We start from the raw sequence: 21,514 nt of genomic DNA, 5'->3' as shown, positions 1-21,514 counted from the left end.
CGCGCGTATTGATATTGATTCTTCGTGCTGAAAGAATTTTTACTCTCTTTTTAGTCTTTCTATGATAAAAATAACCATTTTCATTAAACTAATAAATTAAATGCTATATTAAGTATGAAATATAACGGATTGGTGCAGATGTAGAGTCAATTCCAGCATTTAAAAACAGGATTACATTATCAATCGCGTAATGATTTATAGATCGCACTTCGTTATCGTCATGAGGCTTGATCGGCGCGAAGTTAGATTTTAGTACCATCGGCCAGTGTCGGCTGCGTACTTGTGAGCAAGGGAGTTTTCTAGTGGACAATTTCGTGATCTTTCTATGGAATCGCCAGCCAAATGATATCACATAGTTGCAAAAACGTGTATACAGTACCAGGGACAGGTGGAGTTCTAAATTTGTGAACGCGAGCGGCAGTAAAGATGCCGACTTTATTTTCTGAGTACGGTATTTACACACAGTACGGTGAGACCTGCAACCGGACCGGGAATCGTCCAGCGTCTGCGAGCCGTTCAGAAATGTAAGTCAATGTACCGTTCGTCTGTACATCGATCGCTATAATTATGTTCTGTAATAGTTGTATTGCAATCTTTACCTAAAGATAAATTTTCGTTGAGTACTGATTCATACTGAATTCACTTTCGTTTCACAACAGGAACTTACTAACAGCATGGAGGTAGTACTACCTCCATGCTTACAGTAAGTGCTGAGATTTTTGCAGATTGTCGCCGTCATGTATGTAAACAACATACGGCGAGTTGTCCGCTGTCGGACATTTTAATCATTATTAATTAATTTCGATCATGAATTTTTATGCATTTTCTGCTTCAATTTTTCAACTTGATTTTGTCTCATTTTCAAATAATTATCGATTTCTTTCATGAAATTTACAATGTTTGGTCAAACGGTAAAGACTTACACTCTTCCCTGAACGATTTATATTTTTCAGAATCCATTGCTGGTACACTAAGGGGACAAGAAATTCAGAGAACAGAAAGCCAAATCGCAGCCTTTGACAGTAATGTAAATGTTACATGAAACTTCTCAAGTCAAAAGAAAATCTTGACATGATCATGACACTTATGTGGCATGAAATGAACATGGCATATAAAATAAATTGTACCACAATTGAATTTAACCTTTTTTCTCTGTCATCTTTTTGTTTATAATAACTTTATTTGCGCTGACCATTGTTTCTCGTGAAACTGGTATTTCAGAGTTTAGTTGGATAAATAATATTTATATATTGGCGGACTGTGGACAGCACAAGATGTGTTTTATCCAACTAAACTCTGAAATACCAGTTTCACGAGAAACTGGTAAGCGCAAATAAAATAATTTGCTATATGGAGTTTGCGGCAAATTTCAGTAACATTCAAATTAATTTGCCGCAAGTTTGCTGCAAGGATTGTGCCGCAAATTTGCTGCAAAGAGTTTGCAGCAACGTTGCGGCAGGGAGTTTGCTGCATATTGCAGCAAGTTCACAAGAAACCTAATTTGCATCTGAAAAATGAACCACCCGCATATTTGCAGCAAATAGTTTGCTGCAAATTTACTGCAAAGCTTGCGGCAAATGCAGTAACAGTTTGCGGAGGCCTAAAATTTCGGTAAGGGTTGTTCTCCTTAGTAACTCTATGAGCTAAAGTCCAAATGTTCTTCAAATCATTGATTTGTCCAAACTCCTGTTGCCAGCTCAAAGTAGTAGCTTGTAGTGAAATACGGCTGACTAGAAATCTATATACATCTCTTGTTTTCAAATTCATCAACTTCACTTTCTTATTCTTAATTTCAATATATTCTACACTACGTTTAACGTTAACAAATACATTATATTTACAATTCCACAAGATGGTATTGACTGTATTTTTACGTCATTAGGGGGTGGAATAAAGTTCCATGCATTCAAAACCTGTTGATAAAAGATTGGCAATCTTGAAACAAAAATCAACATTTCAAAATCAACATACATAACTGCACCAGGAATATTGTGCACAGCAGTATAGTGATACATATCTTCAATTAAACGTACAACTTCACCAACAAATCTACCTTTGATATATCCCACTTGATCAGTATTAACAATACTTGATACAACTTTACTCTGTTAGCTAAAACCTGGGTCAATATTTTGTAATCAGTGCATAATAATGACACCGGTCTCCAGTTTTTCAGTATTAAACTCGGGCTCGTTTTTCTTATGTAACAACGTAATAACACCTCTCTGTTGTGAAATTGACAAACTGCCATTCTGAAAAGCACCGTTAAACGAATCAATAATCAAACCCCCTAGTAATGGCCAACAAGCACAATAAAATTCTATGGTAAAAACCATCATAACCGGGAGATCTGTTCTTTTTCATTTTACGTAACACTTGGCAACATTCTTCGTCAGAAATCAACCCTTCACAACTATTTTTGTCTGTCTGGCTCAATATGGGTAAAATTCACATTACTGATAAAATCATCCAAGCTGAGAGACTGTTGTTTTTCACTGTACAAATCCCTGTAAAAATTGATTTCTTCCTTCAAAATATCATCGAGGTCAGTGACCACATTACCCCCTTTTGTCCTGAGTTTTACAATATTTTTCTTTGTGATGTTTCTTTTTTCTAGACCAAGGAAATACTTTGTGCTTTTTTCACCTTTTTCCACCCATCGAGCTCTTGCTCTGATTTGACAACCTTCCGCCTCTTTATGTAAAATACTACTGAGGTCAGAAGAAATTTTCTGAAATACATCATAATTTTCTTCTGATGGAAAATCACACAACAATTTTTCACTCTGCTTTAACAATTCCTCAAGGTCTTGTTTCCTACTCCGTTGCTGTCGGTTTTTTTGAATACTATACTTTATCGTAAACTGCTTTAACTCTTTCTTGTATAAATCCCATTTCGTTCGTTTACAAGTTACATGGTTATATTTTTTCGCACAATTCTCAATACAAATAACAAGCTTATTCAAATAAACCTTGTCTTCTAACAGGCAGTTGTTAAATTTCCAGTAACCTGGTCCTTTTTCATGCTTACTATACACAAAAGAAAGCACTACAGCCATGTGATCACTATAACTTGCAGGAATTATTTCACACAAAGTAGTATTTTTGTAAATTTCATTTGACACAAGATAAAAATCTAAACGGCTTTGTGTAAGAGGCTTTCTTCGTCTCCAAGTATATTGCTTAACAAAAGGATGATGCTTACGCCAAATATCACATAAATCATAAGCGTGTAAAATATTTTTTAAAGTGAGCCTTGCCTTAGCATCAACCAAGTCATTGTCTCTGTCGCAACTTGAAAATTTATCTAGATTTGGATTCATTGTTGTACATTTGTTGACATTTGGTAAAAAATCATGCTGTCAACACTGGAAACCCATGTATCTACATCCCAGATCTACCATCAATATTTCCGATCTGTCGGTTGGACTGTTGGTACCTCTGGTACGCAAGGCGAGTGAGTCGTATCTGTATACGTATGGTATTGTATGGTATCAGATAGCTGTGGAAACGCAGCTATCTGTTGGCGGGGTAGCGTGAGTTGCTATGCGGGTCAAAGGTCAACCCCGCCCCTCACATAACAACTCACGCTACCCCGCCAAGAGATAGCTGCGTTTCCACAACTAGGTATCAGAAAGGGTAGGTTTTTTTGCTCAAAACTGGTATCACAACAGTTTGGGTTTCCATGTTCGTGCGGAGCCCCCCCCCCCCCCCCGTACTATTTGCCATGGAGTTACCCCCCCCCGGGTGTCTTTCATTGCATTACGTGCACCTTTCCGCAATGTGAGTCTGAACTGAAATTGAAAGAGTACGTTTTAGTAAAAGTCCTGTTTTGTTGTGCTGAAGTCCTGTTTTGTTGTGCTGATTTTCGCTACCGTACTTTCTTTTATAGGGGTGTAAACATTCATACAAAAATAGCTTTTCGTATGCAAAATCAGCGTACGTTAATTAACTACTAGTAGGCCTATTGTTTAAACAGCATTTGATTTGAAAGGGATCCTATAGTACACTCGTTTTTGTAAACTCTTCATGCAATTTTATGAACTAAATGATGACCTCACAGTAACAGCAAGTGCTGGACGGCACTTTTAACGCTGGTTGGAAATCCTGAGTGCCGGACAGGGGGGGGGGGCCATCATCAAGTCAGGCGCCGACTGGCATTGGCCATGCTAAAAGTAGTTCCGGCAGTGCTAATGTTTTGTTTACACTAAAAGATAATCTGTTCGCATATGTTGACATAGAGATTAATCCTCTGATAACCAACTCGGGTTACTCGGGTACGTCAAAGTTAATGGAGCGTTCCCCTCATGTTAATTAGTCATGTGATATGTTGTTCCCTAAAATGTATTTTAAATATTGTCAATTATTTTTCGATAAATCATAACCATTTTACATGCATGTTTCTGCAAGGAAGACATAAAGAAGGTATTTACAAATAAGATGTGTTGATTTTCAAATACAGAATTACCGGTATGTCAGATGCTGATGTTTGTGGTTCATTTTCTCTGCCTTTTATGAGAAAATTCTTAATTAGGTACACCTATAAATAAAGTAAAGGGTAGTTATTATTACATATATGTAAAGACAATGCCATGAAAATTGCAACTGTATTCAAATTTGAGTCATTTTATGGATTCAAAACACGTCCTGATGCTTCAAATATTCTTTCCAAGCATATTCTTTGCCAACTCTGGTCACATGATGAGTCATGTGACCAGTCACGTGTTCTGAAAATACAAAACTTATGTATGAGAAAGTGGAAAATTTCATGCTGATTCAGAAAATATATGGTTTATTGGTACTTACTTAATGTTTACTCTAAGCAGTGTTGTTGCAATGACCACACCCCAGATTTTTCAATATTTACATAAGGGGCCTGGTATATAGGAATACATTGGCCTTGGTAGTCAAGGGGTTAAGATAATAAGTCTTGTCCATTTCTAGGATACCTCTCAGTAAAGTAATTAAATAAGGTGACAGTGACACCTTAACACATTTATCTGAAGTCACACTGTGCATGTTGACAGGAAACAGTGGCTGCTGGAGCCAGTAAATTTTGATGTGATTTTTAAAAAAGAAATGCTTTTTTCCAAAGAAAAAAAGGAAAAATTGAATGAAGTGCATGACATTAGCACCTCAGCACATTCACCTCATCACATTTATCTGGTTTTCAGACATGAACATGTTAGGTAGAAAGTGAACAAACCTGTTTTCCTTGAAAATATACTTTGTGCTGAAAACTCGTCCTTACAGTTACCACTGTCTGAGTTGTAAAGTTGGACTCCGACTTCTCATTGTATTGATGCAGGTTGTTACAGTAAAAAAATCCATAGTATTAAGAGTGGTTGTGTGTCAGTCAGAATTTATGAATGCCCCACCCATTGGGGTGGTGGAAATGTGGGGGATTTACTTGTTTTAGGAGGGGATTTTCCAGATTGTCTTGCCCCAAAGGATGAGGCATTTGATAAATTTCACACGACTAAATTCCAAATCCCCCACTAATGCCCGAGTTGGGGTAGGGGGGTTTGACATTGACTGTTGCGTAACATATTCTTGTTCATCATGTTATTAAGATTAATATTGAAAAATGTATGACTAAAACCAACAGTAATATTTGTATTACTCATTAACATTTGCAAAATTATTATAGATCTAAATAGATCTGTTACTCAGACTTGATATACATTCACAAAATCAGCAAATGTATTTCACTGAGGCAGAACAAAGTTTGTAAAACAAGCTTCCTTTTACGTTTACAGCCTTTGGAAATTGTGGTTGTGAATGGGACTGTTTGAGATTGCATCTTACTCAAGAGGACACTGTTGTGCCTCAACATCTATTTGACAAAATAGGAAAGAGAGGAGCTCAGGTACAGCACATTATAGATTATTTTATATTGAATACAGCATCTGATGGGAAAGCCGTATTCATTGTAAGATGTAAGAGGCATGGAAGTGTGCATGTCAGCGTTGTATAGCTGCCCATAATATTCCAAAATCGATATTTGCAGCTGTCTTCTTTGCTGCCTTCTTTGCTCCTTGATTTCCTCTATTTCATATACGTGTTGAATGTTGCAGCCACATTTCCATGTCACTTAATGTATTTCCTGCTAACTGTCTCACCTTTTGCAAAGAATTTATCAACTCCATATTGAATAATATTTGCCTGTCTAATAACCTCTGATGGGGGTTGGCAAACTTGTATGGAATTACTCTGACGCTTCTAAACATTATGTGCTGTGTCTGGTTAATGCCCACTACAAATATCAGTGCAGGTACTACCAGTACATGTACTACCCCATGGCCTTTCTGGCCTTTCTGGGCAAGGGAATAAATTATTTCTGGTCCTTCATCAAACCATCTGTAGAAGCTGCTTCTATGTCTCTCATACATACTGGATGTGGGCAGCCTTCATTCATACATGGCTAATCAGAAAAAGCATATATTTATCAGGTGATGGCATATTAGACCTATTGCTGTGTGTATGGTACATTTTCTGAAAATATTCAAACTGCTGGGGATCATAAACCTTTTCCTTTTTCTTAAATTCCCATGAAGGTATATGTTTAATGCTTGTCTGAGCTTTTGTAGCTGGTTATCCTTGCACCCTGTGTGAAGCTTTATGCTACTTTCCCCATCTGGAGCTCTTGTACATGTAACTTTAGCTTATATGTATACGTCCGCTGCTCCTAATAGTATGTTTTTAAGCAGTTGGTCTTGATCAAGTCCACTCTCAGTCTGGCTGGACCACCAAGCGTTGAAGGAATGAATAGGTTTGAGTGAGCAATTGCCAAACAACCATTCATCAGATCTACTTTGTTTAGGATTCTCTAGAATATTGTGTCGTTACAATTGTTAACTGCTAACCCTCTAGAAAATGTTTTAATGCCCAAAAGGAATTGTATTTCTGCATCACTATGAGAAATCGCCAATAGGCTCTACTGAATCATAAAAAAAACAAGAGAGCGATGCCATGCATGCTCAGTCACTGTTCTTGTCGAGTCCCGTGAGCAGATCTCGCGAGTATTTGACGTAAATGTCAACTATACAAGTTCTCATTGTGTAATATTTAAAGGTCACTCTTATGCTCCAGTCATCTTGCTGATCACCGCGCTCGCTCAAAACTTTACGATCAGCCATAGAAGCTACAAAATTGTGGCCGTGCGATGAATTTCGATTCATTCCACTGATTGAAGGCACAGAGGCGATCGCAGAAAAATGACAAGAAAATGCTTCTTTGAGCTCAGAGAATATTATCCTGCTGAGGGACACATGCACGTTAGCATGAAAGATCGCAATGGTGAGTAATTACAAGATTATCGTAAATTACTTTCTCTGTTTCGTTCTGCAGGTTGATCAGCAGTAAACAAGAAATTACGCACAAGCTTCTAGATCTAGAAACACCGACAGAGTAGATTTTGAGAAATTATTATGTTGAAAGATATGACTGTACATCGTCAAGTGGTGTTCTTGTATTTTACTTCATTTTATTTTATTTATGAATGTCTGAATCAAAGGAAATACCGAAAATCCGTACTGGTATAAACGTCAGTTCTCCGATGTATCAGATCAGGCATGGCATCCACCATAATCTTCTAAATTTTTGCAACATAAAACCACGAACATAAAGTATTATTGATATGTAGTTGTTAATTTTCATAGTTTTATTAATATTGTAAGTTTTAGTGTTGCACTGTTTTAAAGTTTGAAAGCATATGCTTTGAAACAATATTTTGTTGGAAAACATGTCTGTACCTCATGTAAAAAATCAAAGGAAATAAATATTATACTTGGACGATAAAAGGAAGTATACCAGCAATGTCAATGTTTATTTGCATTTGTATTACTGCAAAATCCTGACTTCCTGGCTTATGCCAGATGGCCAGGAAGTGGCCTTGTTCAAATATTAAAAAAGTGGATAGATAACAGCTATATGAAAAACAAAACCTAAAGAAAAACGAGTGATTTGATAAATAGGTTGATTTTTTCAATGTGAGTGGGATAGGCAAAGGAAGTAACAAGGTATGAGAAGAACGCGGGAAAATGACAACTTTTAATTTGCAAGACTAAATTAGTTTTGAAGACAATTGTTAATGGGCTGGAAAACTAGACAAAGTGTCATAACTGCAAATGTAGAGTGGTTTTTGTCAAAGATAGAAACAAATGTCAATTTCTACAGTGTGACTGGCATTTCACTGATCAAAAGCACTTTTTTTTCCTGTTATGATTGCATTTTGTTTAATATTTTACTTTTATTGTACTTGTAGGTGATACTATACAGCTATTCACAATTGGTGGAGGAAGGCAGAAAGACGAAAAAATTTGGCCACTTTCCAATCAGTTGTACTCCTTTGCCTTTACTGTTGATGAGGAAGATGTGGAATTGGCAGAAGTGACACTTGTTGATTTAAAAGGAGCAGTGGTGCCACCTCTGCATGCTGGAACAATGTTGAATTTGAGTGAAGACAAACTGATGGTGTGGGGTGGCTACAACCTGTCCCACCTGTCATGCAGCAATGAGGCCATAACTTTTGAGCTTGACAAGAGAGGGGGCAGTGCAGTTTGCCAAATTTATAAAGATCAACAAGACACTGCATGCAGCTACCACTTCGAGAAGGAGAAAGTCCAGCAAGGAGACATTCCATCAAGAAGGTATAGTTTCACTCTGACATCAATTACAGGAAAAAAAACCATGCTGTTTTGTTTGGTGGGGCTGAAATGCCACAAAGACATCTACGTTGGCCAAGATTTAGTCAAGTTACCAAGGATGGACAGTTTTATATTCTGAACACTGAGACATTTACATGGACAAAGCTCCAGGCACCTGAACTTGAACCCAGGGCATTCCATTCAGCAACATACATAGATAGCACAAATTCAATAGCTTACATAGGGGGTTAACTTTTAAGGATGGCCAAATCTACAAATGACATCCTGTTAGTGAGGTGACAATCCTAACAATAGATAATAGCCACAACTGCATTGTCAGATCTGTAAGTACCGGTATGTCAACACCCAGGCCACTTTATCTCTCAATGCACGCAGCAACTCAATTTATGGATCAGATATTTATTTATGGGGGTATATACAGGAAAAGCCGTTGATAGAAGAGAATGATGAATCAGCCAAACCAAGTTCACACATTTTCATGGCTGACCCCAGCGACTTTTCAATGGCAGCTCGTAAGGCACCGGAGAATTTAGCTTCTGCAGGTTTGTCTCTAACCTCTGTAGATAACGCAGCTGTAATGGGGGTGGGGGGAACCAGGAAAAATATTTTTGTGTACACCACAAAAGCTATGAAACCTGCAGAGTGTGATTTGGGAGAGTCATGTGTAATCATTGAGTCACCAGAAATTTCCCCCATTTCCTGGGTACAGTGTGAAGGCAAGTGTAAAAGATGGCTGCACCAATTTTGTGCAAAGCTCTAAATTGTACCAAGGGGCAAATATATATGCAATCAGTGCAAGGCAGCAAGTTCAGGCCTTGGTAGAAAACGTTCAAAGAGAACATGAAAGGGTTTTTTTAACAAAGTGTATCAGGGATCGTGCCAGCCTTCAATGAGTGGCGGTCGCCTCATTAAAATTCACGACCTTATTAATATTCATGACCTCATTAATATTCATATTCTCCTCACCCAAACTGCATGAACTGTATCTGGTATCCCGGGTCACTCTCACACAACACACACACATACGGGCTTGCCACTTACACATAATTAAATTAAACAACAAAGCATAAATCTTGTTCAAAAGTGGTATTGTGTTTATTTAAAAAAATCATCTCAATATATATACAACAAACAACATATTGCAATACTGGTATGGTAAATAAAACACTCAGAAAACTAAATGAGAGAATGGTGTTATTGATTCATTTTCTGTACGTAAACTACAGTAGGTTCATCTACACGCATTAGGCATAAGAAAGTTCGTCGGCGAAATGTTCAGCAAAGTTAGAATTCAACTGTCGAAATGAAAGTTCAGAGTTCAAAAGGAAAGTTCAGTGGTCTGGACGCAGTTCTGAGAGTTCACATTTCACTTACGACAAAGTCGGCGATTCTTTTTCTGTGCCCAACGCTGCACTGTTGACTGGTAGTCGAATTCATGAACTGGGGGACCATCAACGGCGATACGAATGAGCCCGTCGAGACTGGCCTGGTTGAGTCGGTTTCTCGGCACGGTCTTGATTATTTTCAGTTGAGAGAAAGTTCTTTCGGCATCGGCGGTGTGGCAGGGCAAAACTCTGCAGATTTTTTGCTCAAATGTGGGAAAGCGTGCTGGGCGACTGACTTCGTGCAGAGGAGGTCGATGATTGATTGTGCTTTCAAATCGGGCTGCTTCAGGACGGAGTCTTTCGCGAAGTTTCTAAAGTTCGTCCATTCGTTGACTGCATCGGCTGTTACGTTGGGTTGATCTGGCTTCTGTAGAAAGTGTTCTGAGAGGGACTTCACTTCTTCCTGGCCGTAGTCTGCAGTTTGATTTACTTGCATACGATGTGGGTCGAATATGGCGAAATGAGACAGCAAGCCAACATCTTCGCTCGGAAACCGTTGCTCGATGTTACTCATAAGGCGGTCGATGTACTTGCCCTTGACGTGTTCGGTGAAGAAGTCGTGGTCATCGGCACGTTGTTTAACGGTGACGTCTGATTTCTCCAAAGTATCGAGCAAATCAGGTAGGCTTCACAGATTTTCACCATCGACGGTTTTAAGCTGCCGCAGTGTAGAAACCGTTGACGAGACGAGGGGCTTGACGAGGCTGTGCTCGAAATCGCTGGCCTGAAGCGCTTTTGAAAGATTGCTGACATGAGGGAGCAAATCGCACAAAAGCAGCATCGTCGAGATGAACCGGTACGTCGACATCAAATGGAAAAGTCCGATGGCTTTCGCATCGCCACGCTCTTCACCTTCTCTTTCTAAGCTGATCAGCACACTGACAAAAGTATCTTTCAGCCGACGGACAGACGCTTCCATACTCAGCCACCTTGTCGATGACGGCTCGATCGGATTCAGCACGCTCTGGTCAAGGGCTGTCTGAACTGCGTGTAGACCGGCCATACGTACTGCGCTGTTGTTGAAATAATCATACAACTGCCGTACGATTGTGGTGAACTTCTTCACGAAGGGAACTGAACTTGCGGCTTGCGTTGACGCTAACTGAAGACGATGAGCACAGCAGTGGATACCAATCGCTGAAGTTGCAACCTGCTGTAGACGTTTCACGACACCATTGTGTTTGCCAGTCATAACAGCAGCGCCGTCAGTCCCGATACCAACCAAGTTGTCAAAATTGAGCCCATACTCCGCGAAGTACGAGGTCACATGGCGAGCAATGGTTTCTGCGTTCAGTGACACGGTCGGCAGGTGATTTGGCTCATCGTTGGACTTCGAGTTCAAGGGCTGAATAATCTTCAGAAATTTCACGCTAAGCTGGCCGGATTCATCTAAAAAGCGACAGTTCAATGTTAGCTGTTCTTCTACGCTGACGTCTGTTGTTTCATCTAACATGATGGAAAAAAAGTCCGATTTCTGTACCCGTTGAATAGTGTCGTCTTCCATCGTTGACGAGAGAAAGTGTAACATTTCTCTAACGGAGTGGTCGCTGCAGTATGTAGCGTTCTTCGCAACGTGAAGGTCGTCTTTCACTGTTAAACCCAGCTGTGTCAGCAAGTCTAAAAGTGGCTCGAAGTTTGCGACATGGGGAATGCGACGTTTAGCCAAGAAGTATAGACACTTGAAGGCTGAAACGATCGCGTCATGACCAACTTCCGGCTGAATTACCTCGGCGATGTTATGGCTGGTGGTGGATAAGAGTTCGAGTTTCAGGGCATCAAGGTGACCGGCGCTCTGCTCGTGTTCTTTCACACTGCCAAGGCGCAGTCTTCGACAGGGTGTCGATAGTAGAGCCACGTCTCACGCCCCTGTGCCCATTCGTGTCGGTAGGCACATGCTTGTTTTCTCTTGGAAACGCTGTCACCGGGCTTTGCTTTCTTAGACGACTGCAGTGGATCTTGGTTTTCATCGGCAGGTTTCTTACGTTTGATGGGAGTCATAAACTGGTACAGAGACATGGCTATAAAATGCTGCGTTGTAACTGATGGCGACGTAACTTGCTGAAGGGTAGAGAGCTCGATCTGTATAGCACTGTGGTAAATCACAAAGTGAGGTAGTACCACATCAGGCTCGCAAGTTTTTATTCGTAAACTGGCAGCGTCTTTTCGAAATCGCCTTTAGAAATCGGCACCGATGAAACAAGTCATTGTTTCGATTGCTTCACTTTGGCACAACTTATGCCGATCATCTTATGATTAACCGCCATATTTGATTTTGCCGATACCAAGGGTGAAGAGTGACACCTCGTTACCACTTCGGCAAAACAACTTTGCGACCGGCTCTGGGGAAGATTTGACGGCACGCACTGACAGAACACCGTGATTATCACCTCGTATAACCCTTGAAATAATCACACAATAAAAGAAAACAATGGTGGTTTTATAATGACTTTAATTTCCTCGCATTATTTTCCTTCTAAAACGTGTTTGCGTTTGTGCTCGCGCACCACGATGATAGTGTGACCTGGAAAATTGAAACAATGAGGCAGTGGTCGGCGGCCTTCCTGTGATGGTCGCCGACTGAGAGTGCCGGTCGGCGCCGACCACCGCCGACCGGCGTGGGGCGATCCCTGGTGTATATTGTGTTGTAACTTTTCCAAAGTGTTTCTTGTAACATTCAATATTTTATTTGGGTTTGCAGTATTTATATCGTGAATAAATCATTTTGTTTGTGTTAAATATTGTGTTGGGTGACTTTTTGTCTTGTTTAATGTGTAAATGTGTGCTTGAATAATGCTGCAAAAACTTATAATAAGTTTGTTTTATTTCAGAAAAAAATATATATACATGTGTTCTCCTTTTGTCTCTGCAAGTATAAAGTGAAAACCAAACTTCATAAAATCCAATACACAAAGCACAACTTCATACAAGCTGCACAGCTCTGTACATGCTGTACCTTTCAGACAGTTCATATTTGTTCTCTTACTGATGGTGTTCTCATTGATAGCACAAACATGACAGCTGGAACTGTACAAGTAGCAATCTCCTCAACAATAGGACAAGACAAACGATTATGGCCCAACTGTCCACATGATGAACACTTGTTTTTTCTGTGAGCAACTTTAGCATTGCTTTGTAGTTTTGGGCTACTATAAAGCCAATGCAACCAAATTGTGTCTCGTAGTCCCTGAATGACATGACCTTTACGGGACAAATGCTTTCGGAATTGGCGGAACAATTTGATGCCTGCCTCGATCATTACCTTCCCCTGAAATATATCCACTAGAACCAGGTCCATCTTCCCTCTCTAAAAGTTCTTGGGAATGCTCAATTACTTTGTGGAGATAATTTGGCCATCGGGCATACTCAAAGTGATCAATGAGAAGTTGGCCAAGTTCAACCCCTACCCTTTTGACATTCTGAATTTCATTTTTCAGGTCAACCCTTGGGCTTTTGGCACAGTACATCATCTTCAGAAATCTCAACTTGGACAAAATCTCAGAATAATATTGCCGTCTTTCATCCTTGAGTATTAAATAAAGCAAAGCCTCTTCATTAGACTCATCAAAAAATGCTCTGGCATATAATTACCTGCTAACATCAGACTTGGGTTAATTCCTAGCTTTGCTTTTAAGTGGTCATCCAGCTATTTTTCAGCTGTGTCAAGACTAGATTTTACCCTCCACTGTCTTCTCCCACTGTGTTATTTCAGCAATTTCCCCTACTGATTATTTCTTGAAAAAAGAGGCCAGGTTAATGTTTGCATGTTTTGCATCAATACCCCTATCAACAGTACGTACGGTAGAATGGGAAATTGTTTGACACCTTTACATTTGGCATTCATTGCATTTTTACTAATCATTTCCAGATTTAGCCTGTGAAATTCTGCCTGTTTAATTATCTCGTCTCGCTTTCTGTTGATGGAAAAAGAACCTAATTTGGACAAAGCCTCTTCACGAGTACAATCACAAAGTGTGCAAGGATAGCCGGACCCTGCCCAATGTAAACCTCCTGCTCTCCTATCCATCTTTTCATCTACCATGGAGGACAGAAACACCAAGTAATAGCATCTCCAGTACTCCCCACAGTCAATTTTCATGATTTTGTTTTGCATGATTTCTTTTTCAGCTTCCATTGGCAAAAGACAGTAATTAAGAGTTGACTCATAGTTTTCATCAGCAATTGCTTGGATCAGTGGTCTGTTACATTCACTAAGTTTGGATTCTCTTGCTCAAAGTCTACCATCTGTTTGTCATCAATTTCGACTTCAGATTTCACCACTGCAAAAGAAACTCGAAATGCATTTCCAGGCAGTGTTCTCTCCCCTTTTGCCCCTGTAAATTTCAACATCCCCATCTCGTCAGACCCATCTTTCACAAAAGTACACAACACTATTTCAGCAGAAGTACTGGGCAAAACAAGGCTGTTAAAATTTTCTCTTATATCAGGTTTTGGCTATTGCATCTGGGTATGGAAATTTTACACCTTCCAAATTGGGACCTGGAATTTCTTTACATGTGTTCTTGTGTTCTTCAAGTTTTACCTCTGTTTCAACTGAATTGGATGCAGAAGACAGTGAAAGACTTTCTTTACCTAACTTGACTGGAGTTCTATAAACATGTTCATAATTTTCACTACCTACAATAACGTATCTTGCGGTGCCAGACATATAACTTTTCTCACACTCATCTAGCTGAATTGGTGGCAGTAGAACATTTACTGATTTGTCTTAAAGCATGTCATACTGAGCCTTGTTAGTTCCAGAGACCAGCTCTGGAACTTTTAATTTTTGCTCACTTTCCTTCTTTCTTTCTTTCTTTCTTTCTTTCTTTCTCTATTTCCGGTATTACTATCATAGAACATGCTATACACAAATTTTACCGTAATTACCCAGAATGCATTGCGACACGCTTATGACGTCATCGCTCAGCTCGGACGGGTTTTTCGGGCATTTCTTGTGTGTTTATTTATTTATTTTTTATTTTGCATTGCTCAACTATCATATTGCGTTCAGCTATTAATAATTCTAGCTTTCTTACGCTTTGTTTTTTGTTGTTTTTTTAGATTTTATTTTTCTCTAAGTACTCGCCGTGCGTGGCGCTATACTGTTTCGGCAGAATTCTAATGATTAAATGAGACAACAATGGCGGCGGTAGGATTGCTTCGCTCGCATAGAGAGAGTAAAGTAGGCTTTCCGTAAGTTTACAAGCGCGGCTGGGCACATCGTGTACCTAGGGAAAGTGGGTGTCCTCGAAAACGAAGATCAATGCAAAATTTGGATTCAAAATCGGCTGGCAGAGAAACTGCCCGCCGTATTTCTGAGGAGCCACCTGCGGTTTTTCCTATATCAGTCTGCGAGGCCATTTAACGCCGGTAACACATCCCTGCCATGCAGAGCTAGGCATTCATCTGTTCATAGTGAACTGTCTGTCACCGCACCGGCATGCGTTGGCTGCACGTAAAAGCAACTCAACTTTCCAAGATCAAACGGTCAGTATCTTGTGAAAACAGCGACATAGCAATGAAAATTGTTTTAGTCTGTGCTTTTAATCAAATGAAAATGCATGTGGCCTCGGTTTTCAATTTCAACGGCCGAGGTCCGATGTTTCCTCTCGTCTGATCATCGTCGTAAACCACGCACCTCTTTACGGCAACAACTCAGCGCTACCCGTCAAGCGATTGATTTTTGCGTAGGTCAGCGGAGCGAAAATTATTGCTCTGGCTCGCAAGAATGTCGTCTGATATACATTTCCGTGCGTTGTTGCCCCCGTATGTATCTGTTGCGTTTTTACCGTACAGGAAAGCATTTGTAATCTGTGTACTGTAATTCCCCGGACTGCCTTGCTTTTAGTTGTATTATGGTGTTTACTGCTATCAGCCCTTAACTATAGGTACGTGCTTGAATATTTAAATCCAAAGCTCTCTTTCATTCTGCATCTATCTTTGTCACAAATTCTCTTGTTTCTTCTGCTGCTCTGGTCTCTGGAACTTTGCTTTTGCTTGCAAATGTTTTGTAGTATTGGTTTTTGGTTTGAAGATTGCTCACTCTCAATGCCAAACATTTGATCTACACTTAAAACACTGGATGTATTGGACCAGATATCTTCTACCATTTTGGCACGTTCTTTATCACCAGAATCATGTAAAATGGAGTGCAATAAGAAAACAAAACATCCTCTTTGTCCTCCAGTGTTGTCCTTAGAAGCTGGGTGCCGGGTAAATAACCCGGCTGTTTTGAATTTTTTCCCGGCTACTTTTAACGTCATTAGATTATTTTATAGACCTGTTTCGGGATTGCACTGCCAGCTGTTAGACGGCAAACGCGTACGATTAGCAGTTTCGCGACCCTGCATGGAACTGCACAAACATAAAACAGTTTCTAAATACCCGTTTGTGGCTTTTTGAGCCCGATCTTTTATTTGTTAAATAGTGTGATTGGCTGATGGACGCGCCTATGGTACTGTCTTTGTTACGAGCAGTGTAATTGGTTTGATTAGTATATGAAGGTCATCTTAGGTCATGATTTTTAACGATGGCGTCAAAAAGAAATGTGGCGTCGGCCACTGGCACCTAGCCGATGGAATATTTTACCTGAAGAAAGCCCGTTCGAAAGGTATACTTGATTCCAAAAAGATATTTAGTTTATATATGAAAAACTTCAATTTCGCTGAATTTGTGAGAAAAAAGCGCCGAAAAGATGCGATTTTGATCGACGATTCGAAGTTCATGAGACTGCAGCTAGTTTTCCGCCGCCGCGCTGGCTGCCAACGTCACGGTCACTACGAGTATGATCTTCTCAACAAATCAAGTTATTCTCAGAGCAATACCGACGCATTTTCTAGATTTAAAAAAAATGAGCTGGAACTGATTTTTTAGAAGCAACTGTTTATTTGTCATCGTCACGGTAACGGCTCACTGTTGCTTAAGACAACAGGACAATACGTCGTGGATTCCGGCATGGGTTCAATTTCACTGCGCTTCTCCATGTTCTCCATGTTGGGTTGCCCGATAGTGTCTTTCGATGGACCCTCTGAATCATTTTTTCACGGACTCGTGGAGCAAATTTGAAAGAAAATAGAGTTGGGACGTTTCCTTCCGACGCCTTGCTGCATATCTGCTTTGATCAAATTTGGGGACAGCAAGACGCGATGATCGTGCGCGGTTTGCATATAATTTGTTGCAACATTTCTGTCAATCACTCACTTTGTGTCAAAAGTTTCAGAAACTATCGCTAGCCTGAAAATTAGCAACTGAGATGGTAACATGCCTCTGATTCGACGATGCTGATTTTTCAGACTACACTCAGAGAAGCCGAAACTTTCCACACAAAATGATTGACAGAAATGTTGCAACAAATTTAATGTTAAGCGGGCACTCATGCATCTCGTCTTGTTGTCGCCTAAGCTCAGTCGCGGAGAGTAGTGCTTTCGCAACCGTTTGCGTATAGAAAACTCATAACAATGGAAAAATGCGTGGAGACTCAATCCAATGCGATCGACTCTCTACGCATTTTTTCATTATAATGAGTTTTCTATATACGCATTTTTTTCGTAAATGCGAACACTGTTACAGTGAATTATCTTACCGATGTTGTTCTTAAGAAAAGCGAATGTGTTTTGATCAGAATAGAATGAGTTTGATGGTTTGGGGAAACTATTATGTGGTAATGAAGAATGGGAAATGAGCAATGAAATGAGCATACAGCGGGTGATTTAAGTGTGTCATAAACAATGCAAACAAAACAAAATCATGTTTGTTTGTTTTGTTGTATGTGAGCCACGTCTACGACACACAACAAAAGTACTGTTTCAGTCTCAGCTAAATGTCACCTCAGATGCCACCAGAGAACACCATTTCCACTCCAAAATTTCATTTTTCGCCATGCGAGAGGGAGGACATCCCCCTTTCGCGCTCTCCCCCCCTCGTTCGCTACGCTCACTCGCCGCTTAGTCGCTTCGCTTCCCCGCAATCCACCCGTCTAGCTTCTTAAATTACCCGGCTACTTTTAAATATAAGGACAACACTGGTCCTCGGCATTAGTGGTACAAAAACTATTTAGAAAATCAAAACATGGTTTCAATCTTTTCTGTTTGCAGGACTGACGATCTGCTAATCTTAGAGGTTGTTTTGCCTTTTTTTTACCATATGTTGAACGCTTTCCTTTACCTTGAAATTTACGTTTTGATTCGTGATCAGTATGATTTACAAGGGTTGAAATATTTTCACAGCCAAGATGATGATATTTACAATGAAGTTGCAGACTGTCATAGACATTGAGGTTATTCCCAGTTAAAGTGACCACATCATCAGGTTCAAGAACTTCTCTACCGCTAGGACATGATGATGAATTAAGTATCCAATGCTGTGTATATAATTACAAAAAAGTGGTTACAGGATGAAATACGAAGGACTGTTGGGACCTCCTGACAAATAGAGCAAACAAAGTGTTCTGCAATGTCACATTCTTTGAATCTGTCCAATGGAACACTGTTAATCTCTACGCCAGCAACCTGTGTTGAACTTACACCTTCAACGCTCTCTGCTGCTAAAAGTTTTCTTTTTACTGTCTCTGGTGTTGGGCTTGACATTTGACTTGTTGATGGTTCAGCTGTTCTGGCTGGTGGTTCTGCACTACTAGTTGATGGTTATGGACTAAGGGGCTGTTCATCATCTGGCTTTTTGTGTCCCCTACCAGGACCACCATAACTGCCACAGAGTTTTCTTTTAAGTGGTCTACCTTTTTTACTAGTGGATTGAAGAACAGGTTGTACAGACTGTCCTTGCAAGCAAACACTGCAGTCTTCATCTGAGTGAGTTTTGAAGGAAAATACATCAACTGGCATATGCTGAACATTTTTTGATCGGCGACATCTCTTTTGGGATGCACAAGCCAAATAAAGCTTGGTAGGGTGGATCTGCCAAACATAATACAAACAGCAAATGCAATTATCAATATTTTAATAATTATTCATTGTATTACATAATTCAAGTACATAACAAAGTCCCTTTATATAAGGTTTTTAGGTAACTTTTCTCACATAAGGAGTGTCTCAATGTGGTTTACATCAATAACAAACACAACCATTTTTCTTCTTAACTGAAAGTCCTGTGATGATTTTCTTGACAATATACTGATAGTAAGTTCTCATGTAGAAATACATTCATTGCTGGTATAACTGCATATACATGCATGTATGCAATAGGACATTGAATGCATATACTTGGACAGAAATATCCCACTATATATCTTAATGCATCTCCCTAGTAATCTTAAGTGTGTGCCAAGGTCTAGCCTTGACAGTACCTGGTCTAAGATTATTATTAAATAAAAAAATCTCACCTGCTTAGAGTCATTTGTAATTTCAATATCATACAGCTGCTTTAATTCCTTTGCATATATACACACTTGCCACCGTGGACGAGCTAGCAATATAATTACCACATACAACACAGAATGTCAAGATAGGATTCGTGATGTTCCATCTTGACAAACCTCATAAACTGGAAATTTAAATAATCGGAAAACTGGTCATTAATAAAAACTGAACTCGGTTGTATAATGGGCGAACTCGGCTCTCAAACTTTGCCAAAGCAATAGATCATGCAATGCTTGACCCGGAAAAAAGATTGCCAGTCACGAATAAAATCAGCCCTAAATATACAGCATAATCTTGAAAATCCCCCTAAATTTTCGCCCCAAAATTCAAAACTGGACGTTAAAAATTACATTGATTGGGAAAAAATTGATTACTTACAGTACGTAGAATTGGTCGATTTGCAAGCGGTTTTCAGCAAAAGGAGCCTCGAGATATTTGAGATATCTCTAGACATCGATGTTTCGACTGCACATGCGTAGTCAGTTGAACCCACACTATTGCATGTTTTTCCAGGCAAAGCAAATAACTCTTGCTAACGCTTGTTGCAAGAGGGTGCTGGCGGAGATGACGTCAGGATCCTGTTAACATATTTAATGAGGAAGTTATGTTTCAATAGCAGGTTCTCGTAGTGATATGAGGGGCCTTATAAGGTCCCTCATCCCCATCATTCAACATGAACACACCATACTTTTTATCACTTATATTAGAACTATCATGCTGTTTAAAACACCACTGTACTCAAACATTTTCTGAAGCATGTTTAGGTCTGCCATATGTTGAGCAGGTGACTTTTCATACAGTACATGGAGTTTCAATATACCAATGCTTTCATGACTTGTGGTGATGGTGCCATGTAAAAGGTAGGGAGACACTTTAACCCTTTGCACCCTGACCCCCTGGTGACCTATGACATCATGCAGACATTTTGTCCGAGCCGGGTTCAAAGGGTTAAGCATTGATGTGTACTTCTTTACATAATCACTTCAGGTCAGGGTTATTAATCCCAGCAATACTTTTATGTCAAGCCTAACACCAGCAGCATCATCCCAGTTCAGACAAATTTTGCCTTTATCGTCTTTCAACTGCAAATAGTCTAGCCCTTTGTAAAAGCAGCAACTCCAGTATGCATCTTGCTTGAGATGAACACTCAGTAAAACCTTCCTGAGCCTTACAGCAAGTAATGTAGGCAACGCCTTTGTAACGCTTTGCAAACAGCCTTCGCTTATTTCGTACTGTACACAGCTGCACCACAGTACCATAGGAGATTTTTGTGTTGTACAACTGTTGTAGATGTTTTTGAATTCTACCATAGAAGATTTTTTGTCCACACACACTGCTTCCAAGCATCTGAGAGGTCTGATTTTTTGGCACATAGGGATTAATTAGCAATATAATTTTTTTTTCAAAATGTCATGTGACCTCAATGACCTTTGACCTTGATTACATATATATGCATATCTCAGTAACCACAAGTTCTATACCCTCCAAATTTGATAGGATATTAGACCTTAAGATGTCACATCTTGTACCTCATTTATTATGCGCATATGTATTTCTTGGCTGGCCAATATACTGCTAGAGGTCTGATCTTTTTTCCTGATTTAGAACCATAACTTAGACATGCCTCATGTGTTTCAAATTGGGAACATCAACATAGACCTATGTGCCCATAGATCTCAACATATACACTCCAGTGATACTTCTTTATGACCACATTTCCCTGCCCCATCAAAACTAATACTCCTATTACAAGTGGGGACTACGTCATTGTCAATGACTTGTTGAGTTAATGGTTGTATCACAGTATTCGATATTTCTAATTCTGTATTTTTAGTTCCCACGGACACCGTCCGGGGGGACTTATAGGTTTGGTCATGTCTGTGCGTGCGTGCGTCGTTTCACGCAGATATCTCAGAGATGCCTGGAGCAATTTCATTCAAATTTGGTACAAGGATTACTTCATATGTCCCTTATGAAAATTTTCTGTAGAAATTCTATTGAAATTGATGACAAAATTCAATTAAAGTGATACAGAATTTCTACAGAAATTCTACTGAACCTTTATGGAAATTAACGGAGTTTAATGG

At 39.7% G+C, this 21,514-nt stretch overlaps 1 protein-coding gene and 1 long non-coding RNA gene across 2 annotated transcripts; one reads left to right on the top strand and one right to left on the bottom strand.

Annotated features, from left to right (window-relative positions):
* Nucleotides 1-226: 226 nt before the first annotated feature.
* Nucleotides 227-1,142, top strand: LOC139137988 (uncharacterized). Its single transcript, XR_011553526.1, has 2 exons — nucleotides 227-524; nucleotides 954-1,142. It is a non-coding gene; the product is annotated as an uncharacterized lncRNA (long non-coding RNA).
* A 9,539-nt stretch (nucleotides 1,143-10,681) lies between these two features.
* On the bottom strand, nucleotides 10,682-11,557 carry LOC139138114 (zinc finger protein 862-like). Its single transcript, XM_070706337.1, has one exon. The coding sequence runs from the start codon at nucleotides 11,555-11,557 to the stop codon at nucleotides 10,682-10,684; it is 876 nt and encodes a 291-aa protein (XP_070562438.1).
* Nucleotides 11,558-21,514: the final 9,957 nt, after the last annotated feature.

The sequence above is a fragment of the Ptychodera flava genome, chromosome 8 (genome assembly GCF_041260155.1).
Source record: "Ptychodera flava strain L36383 chromosome 8, AS_Pfla_20210202, whole genome shotgun sequence".
Taxonomy (NCBI): domain Eukaryota; kingdom Metazoa; phylum Hemichordata; class Enteropneusta; family Ptychoderidae; genus Ptychodera; species Ptychodera flava.
The sequence above is the reverse complement of the archived record's forward strand: the minus strand, read 5'-3'. Positions and strand labels throughout refer to the sequence as shown.